Source organism: Delphinapterus leucas, chromosome 13 (genome assembly GCF_059928025.1).
Source record: "Delphinapterus leucas isolate spDelLeu-1000000601 "Yukka" chromosome 13, BTC_Dleu_Yukka2, whole genome shotgun sequence".
In the NCBI taxonomy this organism is placed as follows: Eukaryota; Metazoa; Chordata; class Mammalia; order Artiodactyla; family Monodontidae; genus Delphinapterus; species Delphinapterus leucas.
Genome location: NC_143141.1, coordinates 12,426,195 through 12,449,643, shown reverse-complemented (window position 1 = coordinate 12,449,643; position 23,449 = coordinate 12,426,195). Strand labels below are relative to the sequence as shown.

Below are 23,449 nucleotides of genomic sequence, written 5' to 3'. Positions count from 1 at the left end.
GGAAACTGCAAATATCTGGGTAAATGTCAAAGCATATTTTTCTCCCTTTATATTTAAAGTGGGTTTCTTGTAGAAAGCATATAGTTTGGTCTTTTTTAATTTTTTAATCCAACCTGACAATCTATCATATATTAAGTATGTATATAATAAACCCTGGAGTAACCACTAAAACAAACAAGCAAAAATACAAAGAGATATAGCCAAATACTCAGTGGAAAAATTAAAATGGAACTCTAAAAAAGTTCAAATAATTCAAAAGAAGGCAGGAAACAGGGAAATGAAAAACAAACAAACAAAAAAGAAGGGACAGACAATGAACAATACAATGGTAGACATAAATCCCATCAAGTCAGTAATTACTTTAAATTTAAATGGTATAAACACAACAATTAAAAAACAGAGATGATGATGAACTGGGCAATTGGGATTGACATGTATACACTGATGTGTATAAAACTGATGACTAGTAAGAACCTGCTGCATAAAAAAATAAATAAAATTAAATTTTAAAAAAAAGGGATGATATATTGGGTTAAAAGCAAAAGAAAACAAAATCCAATGATATGATGTCTACCAAAAGCCCATTTTAAATATAGAATAGAATAGAGAAGAAGGGTAAAGGGATGGAAAGAGACATACCATTAATCAAAAGAAAGCTGGACTGGCTATATTAATATCAGACAAAATAGACTTCAAAATAAGAAATATTACGAGAGATAAAGACAGAAACTACATAATGATAAAGAGGTCAATTCCCCTCAAAGAGATAACAATTCTAAATGCATATGCACCTGACAACAGATCTTCAAAATGTACAAAGCAAAAACCTAATAAAACTAAAAGGAGGGACTTCCCTGGTGGAGCAGTGGTTAAAAATCCACCTGCCAATTAAGGGGACATGGGTTCGAGCCCTGGTCCAGGAAGATCCCACATGCTGTGGAGCAACTAAGCCCGTGTGCCACAACTACTGAGCCTGAGTGCCACAACTACTGAGCCCGCGCACCTAGAGCCCGTGCTCCACAACGAGAAGCCACCACAATGAGAAGCCTGTGCACCGCAACAAAGAGTAGCCCCCAAAAATACAGAAAAAAAAAAAGGGCTTCCCTGGTGGCGCAGTGGTTGAGAGTCCGCCTGCCGATGCAGGGGACACGGGTTCGTGCCCCGGTCCGGGAAGATCCCACATGCCGCGGAGCAGCTGGGCCCATGACCCATGGCCGCTGAGCCTGCGCGTCCGGAACTTGTGCTCCGCAACGGGAGAGGCCGCAACAGTGAGAGGCCCGCGTACCGCAAAAAAAAAAAAAAAAAAAAAAAAAAGAGTAGCCCCCGCTCGCTGCAACTAGAGAAAGCCCATGTGCAGCAACAAAGACCCAAAGCAGCCGAAAATAAACAAAACATTTTTTAAATAAAAATAAAATGAAAACAAAAACATGACATAGCAAAATCTGTGGGATGCAGCTAACGAGTACTTATAAGAAAATTGATGGCCTTAAATGCTTATATTTTATAAAAAAATAAATCTCTCCAATCAATGATCTAACCTTGCACTTTAAGGAAACTAGAAAAAGAAAAGCAAATCAAACCTCCCAAAAGTGGAAGGATGAAAATAGTTAAGAACATAAATCAAAGAAAGTGAAAACAGAAACAACGAAGAAAATCTATAAAGCCAAAAGCTGACTTTTAGAAGAGATGAATAAAATTGATAAGCCTCTAACCAATCTGTCCCAGTGAAAGACAGAAGATATAAACTACTAACATGAGGTAATTACCAACATAAGGATTAAAAAAAAGTGACAGCATTACAGATCCTATAGATATTAAAAGGATAATAATGGGATATAACGAATAATTTTTATTCTTAGACAATGTAAATGGAATCATTCCTTGAAAGGCACAAACTCCCAAAGCTCCTTTAAGACACATTTAACCGAAAGAGATATGAATAAGTTACCTTATTATATGTTTAATTTGTAGTAAGATACTACTTTCCAGGGTGATGTTCAAAGCACTTGTTAGGTACCGATTGAACTCCTCAAAGAACATTTCGTTCCCTTCTTCATACTTCCCATAGTTCTTTGAGTACTCCTTTTGAATGCAGTGATTAGTCAAATGGCAAGTCTTATCTTGGAAATTATCCACATGATACGGTTCTGAAGCAGTCCGAAGTACACCCTCTCTATAGAGGTAGATATTATATTGATGATCCACCAAGACCCAGCTTCTGCAAGTCAATAAAATATTCAAGTTACCCAAAGTTTCTGCATATTATATATATCATCCCCACACCTTGATTTTTCTGGGAGGAAACAGAGGAAGGAGGTATGTTCTAAAATTATACGAGGCATGCCATAACAAAATTGTAAAGCAACTATACTCCAGAAAAAATTAATAAAAAAAAATATATACAAGGCAAGCCATGCCAGTTAGCCAAGATAGTGGATTATCACCATAATGAGGCAAAGAAAACATTTCACCATAACTGACAAGGAGACTTTGATCCATTCAAAAGATACAGCATTTCGAAGAGATCTGAGTGGCTTGGTTTTTATGGTTAATCTATGAAACCTCCAGTTGCCATGTTTGCTCTTTTAGTTATCTTAAGAAGACTTTCTGCTGAAGCTGATCTGACAGCACTGGTGTTCGAGAAGCAGCAAGTCAACGTGAAGGCACCTAAGTGACAAAGAGTCCTGGATGGGGAGATGACAGCAAGGTTCAGGGCAAGCTGGGGCAGGGCTTTCAGCTTTTGAAAGCACCATGCAACCTACTTCTCCTTGCAGGCCCTTTGCTCGCAAAGGTAAAGTCCAAACCCCTGAGGTGTGTTCATGAAAACCTTAAAAAGTGGGACACGGATAATAAAGTGAGGACATGCTCTTTGGCAGGATCACCTGATCTGCTGTGACTGTATTAGGTGTCCTATGCATATCTCTCTGCTGCTTTCATAAAGCAAGCCCCACACACTGCTATCCTTTCTTTGGATCCACAAGTCATCTTCATTAAAGAGAATACTTTAAAAAAAGAAAATTCATCATCTTAATAACATTTTCTAGAAAAACAAGAGAAAGAGTGAAAGAAAAACAGAAGCTCGGTTCTGTTCAGCTGCGCTCAACTTGGGGAACATTAAACGAAGTCCAATACTTCCCTATAATCCATGTCACCCTCCGCATCACACACCGCGGCATTTTTTCCAGATTTGTAAAACAAAAACTCCAGACGCGGAAGCATTACCGGATGTCAAACTTGCGATGACCTGGCTCCAGAAGCAGGGGGCGCTCAAGGTATTTCTGGATCACGTGCACCTGGCCCTGGTTGTCTATGAAATCCAGCAGCTCCGCAGCGTCCGAGGAGATGAGGATGCCTTCACCTAACAGGGCAAAAGCAAACCATAATCAGTACAGTTCACCCCAAGAGGAAAAGCTCTCTGCAAAGCCAGAAAGGAAATTCTGACAGCAGGTAAAAACCGACAGGAGGCTGTTACTGGCCGACTCGCTTTTCATTCTCCATCCTTTCCCTCCTTCCATCTCTCTCACTCTCCCCTCTCCCCACAAAAGCACCAGGGTTACCCAACCCTCTCTCCATGTAGGATTGTAAACACTGTCATGGCAGGCTCCATGACATTTCATTTTTATGGATATTCAAAGGGTCTAAGCACCATAAATAAAGGCCGCTCTACTTTTGGTCACTGGCTACCACAGTAAAGGCTGTATGCTGCTTATGACCAATAAACCGACTGGAAACACTGTATCTAGTAGAAACATCAGGTGGTTAGGGCAGAAAGACAAATGTACAAGAGCATTCCTGCAGCGTTGTATTAGAAAAAACTGGATACATTCAAAGTGTCCATTAACCTAGAGATTGTCATACTGAGTGAAGGAAGTCAGACTTACTTCAGAGAAAGAGAAATATCATATGATATCGCTTGCATGTGGAATCTAAAGAAATGGTACAAATGAACTCATTTACAAAAGAGAAATAGAGTCACAGATGTATAAAACAATCTTATGGTTACCAGGGGTGAAAGGGCGGGGGGAGGGATAAATTGGGAGATTGGGATTGACATATACACACTTCTATATATAAAATAGATAATAAGGACCTACTGTATAGCGCAGGGAACTCTGCTCAATACTCTGTAATGCCCTATATGGGAAAAGAATCTAAAAAAGAGTGGATACATGTATATGTATAACTGATTCACTTTGCTGTACACCTGAAACTAACTCAACATTGTAAATCAACTATACTCTAATATAAAGTGTCCATCAATAGTAGATAAATGATGCAACAGCTTTGAGATATTTTTTATATCCTACAAAATTCACCCTTGTAAAGTGTAAAATTCAATGGTGTTTAGTATATTCAAGAGGTTTGCAACCATCACTACAATCTAATTTTAGGACATTTTCTTCACCTCCCCCCAAACCCCACACCCACCAAGCAGTTACTCCCCATTCCTTCCTCACACTAGCTCCTGAGGACTACTAACCTACTTTCTGTCTCTATGGGTTTGCCTATTCTAGATGCTTCATATAAATGGAAACACACAATATGGGGCCCTTTCTGGTCTGGCTTCTTTCATTAACACAGCGTTTTTAAGCTTCACCCATGTTATAGCATGTGTCAATATGCCATTCCACCTTCCTATGACTAAATATTCCATAGTATGGATATATCACATTTTGTTCAATCGACGGACATTTGGGTTGTTTCCACTGTTGTTTGGCTCTTTTTTTAAAAATTTTATATTATAGTTGATCTACAATGTTGTGTTAGTTTCAGGTATACAGCAGTTATTCAGTTATACATATACATATATCTTTGGCTCATGAATAATGCTGCTATGAAGATGTGTACTGTAGTTTTCGTGTGGAAAACATATGTTTTCAACATATGACATGTTTTCAACTCTTTTGGAAATATACCTAGGAGTGGAATTGTTGGTCATATGGTAACTGTTTAACTTTTTAAGGAACTACCAAACTGTTTTCCAAAATAGTTTGGTAATAGCTGTACCATTTTACATTCCCATAAGCAAAGGGCGGCAAGAGCTCCATTTCTTCACATCCTTGCCAACACATGTTGTATTCTGTCTTAACTATAGCCATCCTAGTGGCTGTGAGGGAGGTGGTATGTTATTATGGTTTTGATTTGCATTTCTCTAATGACTTGTAATGTTCAGCATGTTTTCACATGCTTATTGGCTATTTATGTCATTTGTTTGTTTTGAGAAAGGTCTATTTAGATCCTTTGCTCATTTCTTAATGGGTTATTTGTCTTTATTACTGAGTTATAAGAGGTCTTTATATATTCTGGATACAGGTACCTTATATGATTTGCAAATATCTTCTCCAATTCTGAACAGTTCCATTATTGCACAGAATCCTCATATTGCCCTTTCAAAGCCACAAGTACCTCCCCCCACCCCACTCCCCAACCCCTGGTAGCCGCTAATCCGTTTTCCATTTCTACAATTTCGTCATTTCAAAAATGTTACATAAATAGAATTATAAAATATGTGATCCCTGGAAGTTGTTTTCTTCACTGATACTCCCCTGGAAATCCATCCAAGGTGTTGTATTTATTAACGGGTCATTCTCTTTTACTACTGGGTAGTATTCTATGGGATCAATTCATCCCACTTTGTTTAATCATTCACTTGTTGAAGGACAGTTGAGTTGTTCCCATTTTGGGCTATTACAAATAAAGCTGTTATGAACAATCATGTACAAGTTTTTTGTGAATGTAAGTCTTCATTTCTCTGGACAAGTGCCCACACGTGTGGAGTTGCTGGGTCATGTAATTTCAGGTTTAGTTTTATAAGAACTTGCCAGACTGTTTTCCAGAGTGGCTCTACCAATTTAAATCCCCACTAGCACTGGGAGGGTGATGTAGTTTCTCCTGACCCTTGCCAGCATTTGCTGTTTTTACCGTTTCCTATTTTAGCCATTTTAGGAGTGCAGTGATAGCTCATTGTGGTTTTAATCTGCATTTCCCTAATGGTTAATGATATTGAAAATCTTTTCACTTGCTTATTTTTCATCTGTAGAACCTTTTCAATGGAATACGTTTTCATTGTCTTTTGCCCATTTTCTAATTGGATCCCCCCCCTTTTTTAACTGTTGAGTTTTGAATGTTGTTTGTATATTCTACATATGAGTCCTTTGTCAATATAAGGCTTGGAAGTATTTTCTCCCAGTCTGTAGCTTGTCTTTTCATCCTCGTGGTTGGGTCCTTTACAGAACAAAATTTTTTCATTTTGATAAGGTTCAACTGATCAGTTTTTACTATTATGGACTGTACTTTCAGTATCAAGTTCAAGAATTCTTTGCCTAGCTTTATCTCTTATTGTTTTCTGAAAAATTATAACTTTATATTTTACATTTAAGCCCACAATCCATTTTGAGTTCGGTTTTGTATAAGGGGTGAGGTTTATGTTGAGGTTCATTTTCTTGGTCTGTGGCTATCCACCTGCTCCACCAACATTTGTTGAAAACTCTATCCTTCCTCTATTGAATTGTTTTTGCACCTCTGTCAAAAATCAGATGGTCATAAATGAGTGGGTACATCTCTGTCCCACTGATTCATATTTCTATCCCCTCCACGAATACCACAGTGTACTGATTATTGTAGCTCTACAATACAGTTTGGGATCAGGGACAGTGTTTCCTCCCACTTTTCTTCTTCAATATTGTGTAAGCTATTCTAGGGCCTGTGCCTTTCCATATGAATTTTAGTAGAAGCTTTATGTTTACACAAGAACCTTGCTGAGGTCTTGACACCAATCACCTAAAGCCTATAGAGCAATTTGGGGTGAAGTGACATCTTTACTGTGTTGAATCTTGCAATCCATGAACGTGATATGTCTACCTGTTTATTTAGGTCCTCTTTGACTTCTTTCATAGTTGTTTTGTAATTTTCAGCAGATAGGCCCTGTACGAGTTTTGGTAAGTTTATACCTAAGCATCTCATTTTCTTTAGGGTGACTGTAACTGGTATTGTATTTTTAACTTTGGCTTCCACATGTTCATTGTTAGTACGAAATGAAAAAGATATGAAATGAGTTCACCGTGATTGAATCTGTCTTTGCCCATACGTAAAAGAAACTAATATGAAAAAATAAAAATAATTATGTTAGGAACTGGGTAAGGCTACGGGTAACTTTTCCATTTCCCTTTAATGTTAGGTTTTCTTTAATGATAATACTTTTTAAAAGGAAATGAAATTGGGTCATTTGTAGAGATGTGGATGGACCTAGAGTCTGTCATACAGTGAAGTCAGAAAGAGAAAAACAAATATCGTATATTAACGCATATATGTGGAATCTAGAAAAATGGTACAGATGAACCTATTTGCAGGGCAGGAATAGAAACGCAGACGTAGAGAACTGACACGTGGACCCAGAGGGGAAGGGGAGGATGGAGTGAATTGGGAGCTTAGGGTTGACATATACACACTACCATGCGTAAAATAGATAGTGGGAACCTGCTGTATAGCACAGGGAGCTCACTTGGTGCTCTGTGATGACCCAGGTGGGTAGAATGGGGTGGGGGGAAGGAGGGAGGTCCAAGAAGGAGGGGATATATGTATACATATAGCTGATTCACTTCATTGTACAGCAGAAACTAACACAACACTGTAAAGCAATTATACTCCTATTAAAAAAAAATATATAGGGCTTCCCTAGTGGCGCAGTGGTTAAGAATCTGCCTGCCAATGCAGGGGACATGGGTTCGAGCCCTGGTCTGGGAAGATCCCACATGCCATGGAGCAACTAAGCCTGTGCGCCACAACTACTGAGCCTGCACCCTAGAGCCCATGAGCCACAATTGCTGAGCCCACACGCCTAGGGCCCGTACTCTGCAACGGGAGAAGGCACTACAATGAGAAGCCCGCGCACTGCAACAAAGAGTAGCCCCCACTCGCTGCAACTAGAGAAAGCCTGTGCGCAGCAACGAAGACCCAATGCAGCCAAAAATAATAAAATAAATAAATTTATTTTTAAAAAGTACCTGTCTCCTTACTTTCTTCCCATTATTTTTCCATCTACTAGCATTAGAGATATTAATTTTCAATAAGAAATAGTCCGTAAGGAAATTGCATAAAGAAAATAAGGTTGGAGCATACAAGATGGGATGTGGCCAGATTGCGGAGAGCAAGGCATAAATAGGTGACAGAGGTAGAAATGCAATTGATTTTTGTGCGTTGATCTCATATCCTGCGACCTTGCTGGACTCACTTTTTAGTTCTAGGACCTCCCACCTACACTTTTTTTTTTTTAATATTTATTTATTTACTTGGCTGCGTCAGGTCTTAGTTGTGGCAATGCGGGATCTTCATTGACACATGCAGGATCTTTTAGTTGCAGCGTGCAGGATCTTTAGTTGAGGCATGTGGACTCTTAGTTGCGGCATGCGGGATCTAGTTCCCTGAACAGGGATCAAACTGGAGCCCCCTGCATTGGGAGCGCGGAGTCTTAGCCACCGGACCACCAGGGAAGTCACCCCCCTACACTTTAGATTTACAGCTCATCTCTACTTGGGTCTCATGCTTTCAGTAAAAATCTTTTTTTTTTTTTTTGCGGTATGCGGGCCTCTCACTGTTGTGGCCTCTCCCGTTGCAGAGCACAGGCTCCGGACGCGCAGGCTCAGCGGCCATGGCTCACGGGCCCAGCCGCTCCGCGGCACGTGGGATCCTCCCGGACCGGGGCACGAACCCGTGTCCCCTGCATCGGCAGGCGGACTCTCAACCACTGCGCCACCAGGGAAGCCCTCCAATATATATATATTTTTTCCTCCAATATATTTTTAATTGAAGTATAGTTGATCTACAATGTTGTGTAAATTTCTGCTGTACAGCAAATTAATTTAACGATTCATCTTTCCTAAAAGCCAACCCCGTTTTCAACTACCCCATTTCTATCACTCCCTCCACCACCTGGTTAGCCTCTTAAACAAGAAACAGCAAATCAACTTGGGAAGCATCCCTTCCTCTCTTTTTGGATGAACATAATTCATTCTGTTTCATTTCCCTTAAGAACCACACTCAGATTCCCTGGTTCCTCTTCATTCTCAGTTGCCAGTTCTTCAGATCAGACTTCAGTCTCTCCTGCTCCACAGCACCTTGCACACTCTTTTTAGAATAATCACCCTAAAACACCATTTTCCTACGAATGCCCTGAAACTACCCATCATCTTATTTCCTAACATAATTCTTTTCATTCTTTCATATTACCTTCCTTTATGTAATATGGCAAAGATAGGTTCAATCACAGCAAACTCACCTCATATTCTTTTTTCACTTCATACAGTCAATATTTTCACTGTCTCTGCATTAACTTCCCAATGCTAGTGGCCAAAGAAATAGCCCATTGTGTGGATGTAAAAAATGACACGTTTACTGACTGCTGGACAGTGGGGCTGTTCCTAAATACAATTTTGCTATTACAGGTAACACAATGGTAATGTCTTTGCTGTAGATCGCCCTTGTTACTTTTTAACTATCTCCCTGGAGTAAATTTTCAGGAATGAGATGAGTGAGCCGAAAGCAAAGGAACTCTTTCTGACCCTTGCTGTGTGATCCTATTGCTGCTTCAAAGGGCTGTGTATCACCACTGGGAGGGAGCAGTTCACAACAAATTCAGCAACACGACCACTGAAGGGTTTTGTTTTCTTACTTTGTAGATGTAAAATGATACATAAAATCCACATTTATTTTGTAAGTTTTGTACACCAGCGTAGCATGTTTCCATGTGTTTCTTAACTGTTTCTTATACCGTTTGTTTCTATCCTCAGTAACTACACCTGGAGGATATCTGTTTATATCCTAATTTATGAAGCTGGGGTTCTTCTAGGAGCTTCAAGGTCACACTCACAATGGTTTTTCAGGTTGTTTCCATCTCAGCATTTAGCTAATCTGGAAATAAATACATCATTAGCCTTCTTTCTGACTAGACTACGGGTCCCTGAGGGCAAGAGAACCATGTCCGTCTCATTTATCTCTTTATCTCCCTCCAAACGTTCATTACTTCTCTTATTCATTCATCCGTCCATTCACTCGTTCGCTCAATACGTATATTGAACCTTTGCAGCACGCCAGGTGCTGTCCTGGCCCCAGAGACAGTGCTGAGTTCAGATGTGACATGGTCTGATTGTGCTCTAACAGGATCTCTGTCTGCTGTATTTTGTGTAGACTCTGCAGAATGGCCAAGAACAGAACAGGGAGCAATGCTCCAGGTGACACGTGAAGGTGACTCAGCTCCAAGACGGGGGTGGAGGTGGTGAACAGTGGCTTGATCTGGATATAGGGTGAAGTTAAGCCAACTACACCCAGCATGTAGTAGGCACTAAGTATTTGTTTAACAAGAATAAAAGTCATTCATTCAGCCTAAACAAAACAAATCCACACCACTTATCTCCTCAACTCCCAAAGCAAAACGTCTTATTTGGCATTTTATTCTCTCTTTATGACCTCCCTCTGCTGCTGAGAATCACTCTTTATCTTGTGTTGCTGAGGGTCCAGGGACCACCTAGGTGGGATCACCGCCACGACTTGACAGATCCTTCTACCCAGGGCCCTGCCTCACTCATGGTTCCGGCACCAGTCAAGTCCATGACACAAGGACACACGATAGCCTCATAATGGCCAGCCTGATTCCAGCCCCGATCCAAAGGAGGAATCTGGAGTACTGTGGATGACTATTTCCTCTTTCAGTTCCCCCACTTACTATTAGAACAAAGCTAGGGGACTCTCCTGGAGAAGAAGTCCCAGGAGCGGGGGGAGAAGTAGGTGAGGTACCTGGCTTGTGGCAAGAGTCCAACTCTCCCACTTTCAGGAGATTCCAGGTGATGCCCTCCTGTCTCACGGTTGGTGGAAAAGAAGGTGAGGTCCACTGGACCAGGGACAGAAATGAGTACCAATGGCCAGATGGTCTTCCAAGGCAATGAAAGAAGAAGTAAGTTCAGAATGGAGTGGTTTTTAAGAGAGCACGTGATGGTAGTTGCAGAGATGGACCGTGTCTATGTGATCATTACATTGGCAGCTGCCTACATTTTAAGCCTGAGTTGGTATGACATACCTTATGCCTTCCCTGCATTCACTCAACATACCTCTATTAAGTGCCTATGGGGAGGGTACAGAGATGAACAAGACAGAAAGTCTGTGTTTATATGGAGTGTGCAGGATTATGGGGGAGATGAACAGATAAACTAATATGTAAGAGTGCTGGGAAGAGGTTAGTGCAAGGATGGAAAATAAAGCAGGAGAAAGGATAGAAAGCAACGGGCACAGAGGTTATTTTAGATCAGAAAAGCCTCTCTAAAAAAAAAAGCAAAAAAGAAAAAAGAAAAGCCTCTCTGACAAGGCAACATCCGAGCTGAGAAATGAAAAATAGTCCATGAAAGCTCATTCCAGGTACAGAGATGAATTTAGAGTATTTCAGGGATGCTAGGCAGGTGTTATGGCTACAGTACAGGGAGCAAGGCCAAGAATAAGAGATGAGATCAGAGACACAGGCAAATATCAAGTGACGGAGACTTCCAGCAGGACCCGAGTTTATTCTAGTTGCCTTGGGAAGCCAGCTGGTAAGTCTTGAGCGGGGAGTAACATGATCACGTTTCTGTTTTTGAAACATCACTCTGTCCAAGAGCAGGAGAGCTGCTGTGAGCAGGTGTCGCAGTTACCCAGAACAGAGAGAAAAGGAGCTTTGGTTTAAGTGAGAGCAGTGGGAATGGCAAGAAAAGGTCCGTTGCAGACTTTATTCTGAATGTACAGTTAGCAAGACCTCCTGATGCATTAGGTATCGATTGTAAAGCCCAAGAGGACTCCTGGGTTTGGGGATTGAGAGGCTGGGTGAGAAGTGGAATCATATACTCCATGGGAAGACGGAAAGAGGAGTAGGCTGGGGCAGGTGAAGTTGGGAAGGAAATAAAGAGTTCTATATCAGACATGTCATGCTGAAAATGCCTGCTGTTGGATGTGGAGCTTAAAGGGAAAGACCTCAGCTCGAGTTTATTCTATTTTCGAGATACTTCTATTTTTTAATTTAATTTTATTTCACTTTTTTAAAAATTTTATTTTATTCTATTTTAGTTGATTTGGAGATACACGTTTCTAAGTCACCAGCATGCAGATATTTTAAACTATGTAATGAAACGAGGTCTCCACCCCCGAGGATTCAGATTAGAATAGCCACACATCTAAAGACATCGTTTGAATCTAACAAAACACAATCGGAACCTACAGGGAAGGGAGAAGCGGCAACAGTGCCGACTCACCTTTGGCTCCGGCTGACGACTTTGCAATCCAAACGTTGCCCTCTCCATCTTCTTTCTTTCTATTATAAGAAGCCAGGAAAAATTCTCTCTCATCTGTCCTTGAGCTCTGGATTGGCGGGTGGATTCCATTCTGAGCTGGAGCAACTGGGGTCTTGAGGTTAGTTGGATAAATCACATAGGACTCGGGGAACCATGCGCAGGACTCAGCCAGTTCTGGGCTGGTCTTGACGAGCCTGACAGATAACAGAGGGTCAGTCTCCCTTCTGAGTACCCTCCGTCCCTCTATTCAGAACAGCCAGTGCTTTGCCCCAGAGCTCTTGAAGGAAGCCGGGCACGACCAGGGCTAGGTCTCCTTTTTATCCCACTCACGGGGCAGACCTCCAAGGCACCACGGGGCAGCTCACAGCTGTTACCCGCGACCTTATAGGCATGCTCCGGTGAATTCAAAAGGGGCTTAAAGTCCAGAACTTCAGCTCCTTTTAAAATGCATCTCTAAGGAAACTTAGCTTGAAGTAATCCTGAACCAACATCTTTTCACTGAACATGCTGTAGCTGAGCTAGACCCACCCTAAAAAAACAAAGTGGAGAACTGAGGAAACCATTCGGATTACTAGCAAAAAATACCACCTTGGCCCAACTCTGGAGAGAAAAGGCTGACACTCAGGAATCGGAATTATCTAAAGACATTTTCGTTCTTCATTTCTTGCTTTTAGTTCAGCCTTGCTTCAGTGACAGAATAAAGGAAGAATCTTTCTAATGGAACCTGGGACTCCAGTGGTCATAACTAAACACACCACCTGCCCCCCCTCAAAAAAAAAAACCCATAATATAATGGAATATAAAGAAAGGCCCTGGGCAGGCACTTAATAAACACAAAGGCTTCACACTGTATCTCCTCTCCAATCAGACCCCTGGGGGGAGGCGCTAGCATCACATTTCACAGATGAGGCACTGGGTCACAGAGAAGTGAATTTCCCAAGATCACAAAGGTAGTAAGAAACAAGCAGGATATAAGCCCTGAATCACTCCCATGTCCTAATTCTAAACCTATCCTTGGGAATTCCCTGGTGGCCCATTGGTTAGGACTCCGGGCTCTTACTGCCGAGGGCCCAGGTTCAATCCCTGGTTGGGGAACTAAGATCCCTCAAACCGCGAGGTGCAGCCCAAAAAAAAAAAAAAAAAAGAAAGAAAGAAAATAGAAAGAAAAAAACCTACCCTTGCTCCCCAGGAATCAGAGGAGGGAGAAACCTGCCCAAAGACATTCACAGGCCTCCCCTGAGCTGCACTCCCTCTTCTATCTAGAACAGAACTGTTAAAGCCTGGGTTATGATTCATCACCAAAACCCAGCCTATGAGCCAATGGCAGAAATAATGAAAAGAAACTTTAAACTGAGATATTTAAATAAAGCTATTTTTACGTCAGAGGCAATGGAATTTAACTTAAAGAACTCAAAGGAACAAAAAAATCAATACATTTCTAACTCACTGACCATTCAGTTCTATCTGCACTGTCCAATACGGCGGCCACTAGCCACGTGGAGTTTCCAAGTGCTTCCGAGCACTTGAAAAGTGGCGAATGCAACTCAGAAACTGAATTTTCCGTTTTGTTTAGTTTTCATTTAAAAGCTGAAGCATTGTAAAATATGTTTCCACCAAGCACAACATTACTGTTTTGGCAGATGACGTTTTCACTTTAACTACCATGTGACCTCAGATGTTGTTGTTAGAGGGTGGCGTGCATGTCAGGCGCGTGTGCTACTTCTGGAATTAGACATAAATGCATCACTGTTCTACTGGGGGACAACAGATGGATTCAGCTCATGTGAATTTTTTTCCAGGCACTGATGAAACATTATAATGTGTTTATTATGCACACAGCGAAGTTACAGAGATCGCTAGGTAAATCATAATTGGTAAATAACGTATAATTAGTCTTCTAGTTAAAAAAATGAGTATGGACAAACTTTTAAGTTTAAAACAAAGGCATTCTACTGACACGGAATTGAGTGGGGATGCAGAAGCTAGAACTATGACCAGACAATAAAGAAAAAAATCAGCACTAGAAGAAGACGTGTCACAAATCTCCTAACAAATGGCAATTACAATTTGCTGTGGCAGGAAAAATGAAGTTTGTTGTGTAAGGAGACATTTTCAGCAAATACATAATGAATTTGATAGGTGTTTTCCTCTCAATAGTCTAAAGAGAAGCAATGGAATTAGCAGCTGAAATCAGAATTAAAAACTCAACAAAAAAACTTTCAACGTATTTTTCTTAGGATCTGAGCTTGTAACTTTGGTCAGCTATAAAGTGGCTTGGATTCTTACATACACATGCAAAACGAACATCCTTTTAGATGGAAATGTGGTAATAGAAATTATTTTGAGGAAAAGACTAAAAAGATATTTTATAAAAAGTGAACAATCTTTATTAAGCTATCAATAATTGCCCACAAAGCATTTCTAACAATATTAAAGATTGATTCAAAACCGGAAAATTTTGAAATATTTTTCCTTAGCTTTAGATGAGCTGAGTGACATAAGAGATGCTGCCCAATTAATACTTTGTTTTGCCTCAAAAGATTTCCAAATATAGGAAAAAATTATTGTCAAATTGCAGCCTAAAATGTAAACTCGTGGTGAGGGTATTTCCTAATCTTTTACATTTGTCCAAGAAGAATTTCATCTACATGTGAAAAGTCAGCTTCTATCATGACAGACATTACTTCAGCTAGGTTGGGTTAAAATCTGGATTTACTGGGATTTTAATAGACTGACGTTTGCTTTATTGCTTTATTTTGTTGGACCATACGTATTGGAAACATCTGCTTCATTGCATGATACATTTTTTTTTTTTTTTTTTTTTTTTTGCGGTACGCGGGTTTCTCACTGCTGTGGCCTCTCCCGTTGCGGAGCACAGGCTCCGGACGCGCAGGCTCAGCGGCCATGGCTCACGGGCCCAGCCGCTCCGCGGCATGTGGGATCTTCCCAGACCGGGGCACAAACCCGTGTCCCCTGCATCGGCAGGCGGACTCTCAACCACCGCGCCATCGGGGAAGCCCGCATGATACATACTGAAAACATTTGCACTCTGTATGGATACAGTTGTTGAAATGGTTCAGTATATGCTTGCAAATGCTACAGTGGAATGGTTCGCAGGTATAGAACCATGAAAGAAACACAAGATGATGAATTTAATGATTCTGTGTTCTTTGCCAATGCTCACTGACTGAGAGATGGAAGAGTTTTACAAGGTCTCCCCGTACTGTAAACTCCAGTTCACATTTTCTTAAAATAAGAGGAATGCTTGTCAAATCGTTCTTTTCATGCAACTATTACCTCATTCAATAATCAAAGATAAAAAATGCAGTGTGGTTTACATTTTTTCACCTATAACCACGCTGCATATGAACAAGCTAAATTTCAAGCTCCAAGGAAGTTGGAAGAAAAGATCTTACTTATGACGTAGACCAACAGGTGTGAGAATTTATGTTCCAACTTCATAATATAAGCCAATAATAATTTTACATAGTTTTATGACTCAGTATGCATAAGATTTTCCTTGTAATAGACAACATTATGCAAACTGGCTGCAAAAACTAAAGAAAAATTTGAAGAACACTTTGTTGATAATGATAAATTTAGAGTTTCTTTTCAATTTATTCAATACCTCCTCTGAATTCAATATTAATAATACTGAGTTGACACATGAGTTGGTGAATTTACTTAACTTGGACATAGTTTTAAAAATGATATGCTTTTGCTTCAAAGTCAAATCAATTCTTCTCATGTTATGAACCTGCTTTGTCAATGTACATGTGACTATTAAAGGAAAATTATATTTTGGCATTTTATACAGTTACTGAAAAACTTTTACGTATGTCAGAATGACTTGCGTATGTAAATCTACCTTTTCAACCACACATTTTAATGAAATCTAAACATAGGACTTCCAATGAAAATTTAATATCTGAGCTTAGTTGTGCTATAAATGTAAAATATACACACCAGATTTTGAAGACTCGGAAAAAAAAAAGAATATATCCCATTAGTTGTTTTTAATATTAATTACATGACATTTTGGATTTATTTGGTTAAATAAAATATATTATTAAAATAAATTGCACCGGTTTCTTTGCACTCATTTTAATGGGGCTACTAAGCCATTTAAAATGACACATGTGGCCAGCATTCTATTTCTGTTGGCCAGCACTGGTCTGTAGAATGCCCTTCATCTGAAGCCCTCATTTCCTGTACAGAACCCAGCCCAGTTTCTACCGGAAATCTCTAGCATTTGTTCCCTTTCCAAAAAAGGCCCATTTGGGAAGCAGCCACAAATGGAGGTTTAGTCGCATCGCACATGAGATGTGAGAAACGCTCACAAGAGGAAAAGAAAGCTCCAATCAGGGCCAGGAGGACAGCCCTTGAGCGCTCTGAGACTATGGCCATGGGGCCCTGATGAATTTCTAAAGGTCCCGGAAGTGACAGGCACTTGCTGTACAGGGTCCAGCATGGAACCCCATCAAGGCCCTGGGAAGCCTTGAGGGATGCCCAGGCACACTGCCCACAGGGCCCATTTGTACAGATGAGAACCGTCCTGGCTCAACACTAACTGCTACGGCCACGGGCAACCTGGCTGTCTTCTCTGACTGCCACCTAAGATGACATTTTTTTAACTTTCTGGAGCTCTTTTGAGCCATACAAACTATGGGAGAGAGACAAAATGACAAAGGTAATCATTCCCTCCTGGAATTACAACGGTCCCTTGCAGGACACCTGAGAGAACGAAGGAAGCTTATGAGAATGATGACGACCCCTAGTCTGCATAAGTCATGTCGTCATTTATAAGGTGCCATGACAGACCACGCCGCGTGCTGCAGAACGGCAAAGGGCATGTGTGATCACCTCCCTCCCCACAGATTCTGAGTGGCACCGTCCAAGGTCACAGAGGTCCGGATACCTATTCAGACCTGCTCACGACTCCAGCTCTGTACTCTCTTCACCCTATTATAGCTGCCAAGTATGCAAATATAGAGAACATTACTTTTTACAGCACCCTCTCCTTTCTACTTCAAAAACAGAATTCAACCTCTATCTTTAGGAAAAAAAAAATCATCATAGAATAAAGAATGAGTAAGCATTTTATAAAAATTTCTAAATGGGGCTTCTCCAGTGGCGCAGTGGTTGAGACCCTGCCTGCAAATGCGGGGGACACGGCTTCGAGCCCTGGTCTGGGAAGATCCCACATGCCGCGGAGCAACTAGGCCCGTGAGCCACAATTACTGAGCCTGCGCGTCTGGAGCCTGTGCTCCGCAACAAGAGAGGCCGCGATAGTGAGAGGCCCGCGCACCGCGATGAAGAGTGGCCCCCACTTGCCGCAACTAGAGAAAGCCCTCGCACAGAAACGAAGACCCAACACAGCAAAAAATAAATAAATAAATAAAATTTTAAAAAAAACATTTCTAAATGGACAATCTGGATAAATAATTGTGTGCTACTTCTAGTTCTGCTGAAACAACTGTTTGCACTCTAAATGTGTAAATATGTAAGAAGACTTCAGAAAGCCTCGTTCTCCTTCAGGATAGCTGGTAAATCATGAAAATCCATCACAGGAAGAAGTGGATACATAAGTTAGTGGGGGCAGTGAGTCTGAACAAAAAGGTGGAAATATTCCTACCAGCACTCAAACTAGTAAACAGCTAGAGCCCGGAAAGCTGTGTGACTGGGGAAAAGAGCCTTTGCTTTGGGTCAAGTCTTCTAGTGTCTTCTTACCTAAATGATTCGTTTGGCTACACACACACGTTCACTAGCCACTGTGGAGGGAATGCCGGAGACCTGATTTTGGGGGCCACACCCACCTTTCATTTATACAGTGTGAACTCTGGCACGCGCATTATTCCGGGCCTTTATGTAAAGTAACTCAACTGATCCTCACAACAACCCTGAGGTAGCTGCTATTATTATCCTCGTTTCACAGAAGAGGAAACTAAGGCATAGCGTCAAACGCTCACTGTGTCACCGTGTTACACGCTTTACGCACATCACAACCTCTTTATGAGGGATGCACCGAGGCTTAGAGGGATCAGAAAATTTGCCCAAGCTGCTAAGAGCTGAAATTAAAACCCAAGCTGCTGATCCTAGATCTTAATCACCGTATAAGGCTGCTTCCTTCCACCTTATGACACGGTTCTTTCGGCACCTGGCTGTAAGCCCACTGCTCAGAGATGGGTGGTGCAGTAGACACCGGTATATTCTGCCCAGGTGTCCCTTCCGAGGGACCCCTGGCTGCCGAGCTTTGGCTGCCAAGGGCTTAGGCGCACCTCTTTTCCGGGGACCAGCCCGTGCCTAGAAGCGCTGGGGAAGCTGTGTCCTGCCCAAAGCCGGTGGCTGGGCGACGTCAGAGTAGAGAACATGGAGGGGCTGTTCACTGCTGTTCAAGCTCCATGGAGTCAGGCAGAGGCGAGACTTCAGCTGAAACCGCCTCCTCGCTTCGCGTCTTCCCCAGATGCCCTGCCCTTCGTTCTGAGCGCGTTTCTCCTGCGAGCCCTCCCCTTATAAATCACTTCCGCCAGAAGCCCTGTCTCAGGCTCTGCTTCTAGGGAGCCTCAACTTAAGGGACAGACAGGCATGTGCGGTCAAGTTTGGACTGGGACTAAAAGCTGATCTTTGCTGGCTTTTTAAATAAAAGTGTCTTCTCCCTTTAAAGACGATCTCACACTTTTGCTTAAGTGCTTCAGGATGAAAGCCCAAAAGGTTCAGGTGAAAAATGGAAAACACAGGTCTTAAAGAACACTTACTTCACTAAAGAAGCTTTGCGACACAGTTTGTCAGCTCCCCTGTAGTAATTCACCAACTGCATCAGGCCAGGCTCGTGACCTGTGAAGGGAAGAAGAGGCTCAGAAGGGAAACAGACAATTTCTCAAGTGGGAAATGACAATGTCAGCACCAGCACGCAGGAGGGAGAGCAGGGTCACGCTTAGCTTGTCTTTCTCCCCTTTCAGGACTGGGTGTTGGAAAGGGAGTGATTCAGTTGCCCGGCCCCTCCCTCTACGCCCCTTTGCTCAGTATCTCACTGGCAATTCTCACCCTCCCCAGAGCGGCTATTATGATACCGCCATCGTAGGTCTGCCAAAGACCACTGCTGCCTCTGTTTTTTCTTCTTTGGGTGGGAGAGTATTTTCTATTTCGCCTCTCCTGGATCCCCACTGCACTGCACACTTGGCTTAACACATATGGATTTAGTCATCTCTGTACAGTAAGGACTTAAACAGTTAGGCTTTTGATGTTGCTACCCTTGCTTTCTACAGTCATCAAGGAAGGTAGGAGAACTACGATCCTGCTGTTCTCAAGCATGTCTCCCTGTGCAAGCTTCTAGGAGGGCCACTAGATGCTGCAAGAGGCCGTGTCTGTAAATTCAGAAGCCCTGAGGATGTTCTGTGCGTCCTCTCACAGGGAAACCCATTTTCAATAGATTGTACTGCATGCCCCCTCCTCTTTAAAATTAGGGCAAAAGGATACAAATAAAAACAAAAGCCTCAATTAAAAAAAATTTTATTATAGTATAGTTGACTTACAATACTGTGTTAGTTTCAGATGTACAGCAAAGTGATTCAGTCATACATATATATATATTTCAGATTCTTTTCCATTATAGGTTATCACAAGGTATTGAATATAATCCCCTGTGCTATCCAGTAAATCCTTTTTGTTTATTTTTTATGTAGTAGCGTGCATCTGTTAGTCACATACTCCTAATTTATCCCTCCCCCCCTTCCCCTTTGGCAACCATAAGTTTGTTTTCTATGTGTGTGTCTGTTCCTGTTTTGTAAATAAATTAATTTGTACTATTTTTTAGATTCAACATATAAGTGATATCATATATTTATCTTTCTCTGTCTGACTTACTTCACTGAGTACAATAATCTCTACAAAAGCCTCAATTTATGTTTAACAGCTTAACAAAATGCAGTTTTCAGCAACACAAAGTAGAACCCCACAATGGGAGCTTGAACCGAAGATGCCAGAGGTAAGAATAATTCATCTGAGAACAGCATACAATCAAATAAAAAGTTTCAGGCGCTAACTAGCTCTCACCATCTCCCTGGACAGATGGACTGGTTCACACCTGAACTACCCACCTTCACATCACCAAGGCAGCAGCATTCCTTGGCCTTTATCCGCTGGGCCATCTCCTTGGGTTTCGAACTGTGTGAAAGGTAAATATCCTTAACAATGAAGGCATATTATTATAACCATCTGGTTGTGGGATGCTGTTTTTTTTGTTTTGTTTTTCTTTTTGTTTTTTCTTCTTCTTTGTTTTTTAAGATGCTAACCTTCTAAAAAATGTTTATTTTATTGAAGTATGGGGGGGTTTGGCTGACATTCTTTTTAGAATTTTTCTTTTTTTTAATTTTATATTGGACTATAGTTGAGTTACACTGCTGTGTTAGTTTCTGGTATACAGCAAAGTGATCCGGTTATACATATGTAATAGTTTGCATCTGCTAATCCCAAACTCCCAATCGGATGCTGTTTTCTTTCCCATAAAAAGCAAATGTTCCCTGAGCAGTTGCTGACTTCATGGTACCTGCTTAGGATTTGGACCTTCTAGGACTCTGCTCCTAACCCTAATCCTACAACCTAGTCCTGAGCCCCACAGCAACACCGATCACCCCGGCAAAGAGCCATTTTTGTCAGTTTTTAATTTTAGGATTCCACCTAAGCTCTTTCAGCCGGGCACTGACCAGTCCAAAGAGGAAAGTCAGGCAGGCAGGGGAGCAGACAGAGCAAGGAGGAAATAAACGTTCTCAACTATGAGCAGGTTTTCTTCTTTCAGGGAAGGTATTCTTCTCGCTGAGGGCTTCCTGGGGAGACAGTTTAACAAAAGGAAATCAATCTCCAGGCCCATTCTCTGTATTCGAAGGTTTCTGGGGGTTGGAATCAGCCCTTCCATGGAGTCCCCAACATAAATCATAAATTTGTATAACAATAAAAAGTTGTCCATGGTCTCATTTCAAAGAAAAAATATCAGGAAGACTAGGCTGAAACCCCCTTCATTCCTCAAATCATTACAATTCTACAGGCTCCCACCCAACTGTGTTCTGTCAGCTCACCAAGGGCTAGTCAGTTCCAAATGGCTATTTTCAGTCTTTGCCTATTCAACCTCTCCAACCCGCTGACCACACCTATTTCTAAAAACTGTCTCCTCTCCTGGACATACAACTGTTCTCTCTGGGATGCCCTCCAAGGCAGAGATGACTTTTCCTCATTATTTTCTCCCCTTCTATCTTTGGCAGTACGATGGGGTGCCCACCCCAGGGGAATTTTGGCAGGGCACACGGCGACCCTGAGTGAGGCTGCAATTCCGGAATGACTGTGCAGGGAGGAGAGGCCGTGAGACTATGTGCAGGTCAGTGGGATGTAAATGGCAGTGATCCGCACAACTTCTGGATTACGTCATCTAAAAAGGAGCCGTTGGTCCTCTCCTTCCCCCTGCCTCTTCCTACAGGGGAAGATGTAGACATGGGGGTGCCAGCGTCAACCGTGTGAATGAAGGGAACTCCCTCGGAGACAGTAGGTCAGAGAAACCTGGGTCACGTAAAATCTGCATTCAATGCGCAAGTGTGAAAACGTGCTCTTTGGTGAAACTAAGGGAATGTCTAAAATCAGACACCCTTCCGCCCTTCCCCGGGCTGGGCTCACTGCTGAAGCTCCCGTTTTCGGAATCCAGAGGTCTTTTCCAAATCCCCTGCCGCTTTATCTGAGCCTTCGGGGAGCTGAATCCTCAGGGTTTTCAACACACACAAGCTCCCCTCCCGAGCCAACACAGACAGGGCGGAATCCCCCGTGGAGGAAATTCGCAAGATGGTCAGCCGCCGGCTCCGCGGGGCCTCGCCCCGCCCGGCGATCTGTCCAGTCGACCTGCCCGATTTGGGGGCGTCAGGACCGGGGAATCCGAGGAACGCGCGGCATTGGCTCCCCGCTCCCGAGACCGACGCCCCCGGGGCTGCAGGGCCGGGTCATTGTCAGGAGGCAGCCGCCGTCCCGGGGGCCCGCACCGACACTCCCGCCCCGAATTCGATTTGGGACCCGAGAAGGCATGAAAAACGACGGCCTTGGCCCATTAGGGATGCATTTTTTTATCCGCCCGAGGAACGACAGAGGGGAAGGTTTCTGACCTTAAGACAAAAGCGCTCGTTCTACCGGGAGGAGCGGGAGGGCGCGAAACGGGGAAGCTCACCCAGTCTCCCAAAGGGCAGCCGGTTCCTTTCTCCCAGCATCAGGTTGAACCTGGGGTTGTCCCGCCGCAGCCTCTTCCAGTGGCCGGTGGCGAGCAGCAGCCGGGAGACCTCGGCGTAGACGCTGCTGTTCTCGTCGCGCACCACGAAGGTGTACATGGCGAAGGGCCGCGCGACCGGGCCGCCCCGGCAGCCGCCGCAGGAACCAGCCGGCCAGGCGGCGCCTCAGCGTAGGAACCGCCCGGGCGCCAGCCAGGATCCGGCCTCGCCGACCCCGCCCCGCACGCTCCGGCCGCGCCGCCGCGCCCGGCCCCCGCGCAGCTAGGGTTCCCCTGGCGGCCCGCGCCCGGGTGCCCGCGCGTCGGCCCGAGCGGCGAGCGCAGCCCGGACGCCGCGCCCACCGCCAGCGCAGCCCCGCCTCCGGCCCGTGATTCCGCGCGGCCAGCCCGGCGGCGGGCGGGGGGAGCCTGTGCGCCCGGGGCGCGCCCCGCACCCTCCCTGAGCCGGCTGCCGGCGGCGGAGGGTGCGGGGACTGGAGGAGGGGCGCGCGGCTTAAGCCGCAGCCTCGGGAGCCGGTCCCCAGAGGCACCGGAGGGTGGGGCAGTCCTCCCGAGCCCAGGGTCACTGCTGGGGGCGGAGGGGGGCGGCGGTGCCAGCGGAAGATCCCTTTCAAGGGGGCTTGCTCCGGTAGCTTCCCACCCACTATTTCAAAGGGACGTTTTATGGATAAAACCAAAAAGTTCTGCGGCCCCATCCTGTGTCCAAGATGCGCTTCTTTGGCTTTCCTGCTTAAAGACGGCGGAGAACCAGAAGCGTTCCGGTGGCTGTTGGTTTCCCTTTGGGTCGAATGCTCCTTTTACCTGCTGAGACCTCCTGCGTGGCACACAGCCAGGGGGTGACTTCAGATTCCGCCGGGCGCTCGCACACAAGCTCTGGGGAGCCCTGGAC

The 23,449-nt window shown here is 43.5% G+C and overlaps 1 protein-coding gene across 6 annotated transcripts in view; it reads right to left on the bottom strand.

Moving 5' to 3' along the window:
* Positions 1 to 22,964, bottom strand: part of TTL (tubulin tyrosine ligase) — a 42,008-nt gene extending 19,044 nt beyond the window's left edge. Inside the window, exons 1-6 of one of the 6 annotated variants that reach the window (XM_022599142.3) lie at positions 22,504 to 22,619; positions 20,402 to 20,468; positions 19,061 to 19,139; positions 12,267 to 12,499; positions 3,223 to 3,358; positions 1,949 to 2,218 (exon numbers count right to left, since the gene is read on the bottom strand). In XM_022599142.3, the coding sequence (XP_022454850.1) occupies positions 1,949 to 2,218; positions 3,223 to 3,358; positions 12,267 to 12,499; positions 19,061 to 19,122 (701 nt within the window). In that variant the 5' untranslated portion in view covers positions 19,123 to 19,139; positions 20,402 to 20,468; positions 22,504 to 22,619. Of the gene's footprint in view, positions 1 to 1,948; positions 2,219 to 3,222; positions 3,359 to 12,266; positions 12,500 to 19,060; positions 19,140 to 20,401; positions 22,185 to 22,503 lie in introns of all 6 variants that reach the window. The other 5 variants (XM_089922808.1, XM_089922807.1, XM_089922809.1 and 2 more) reach the window with 5 other exon arrangements.
* Between the last annotated feature and the right edge of the window lie 485 nt (positions 22,965 to 23,449).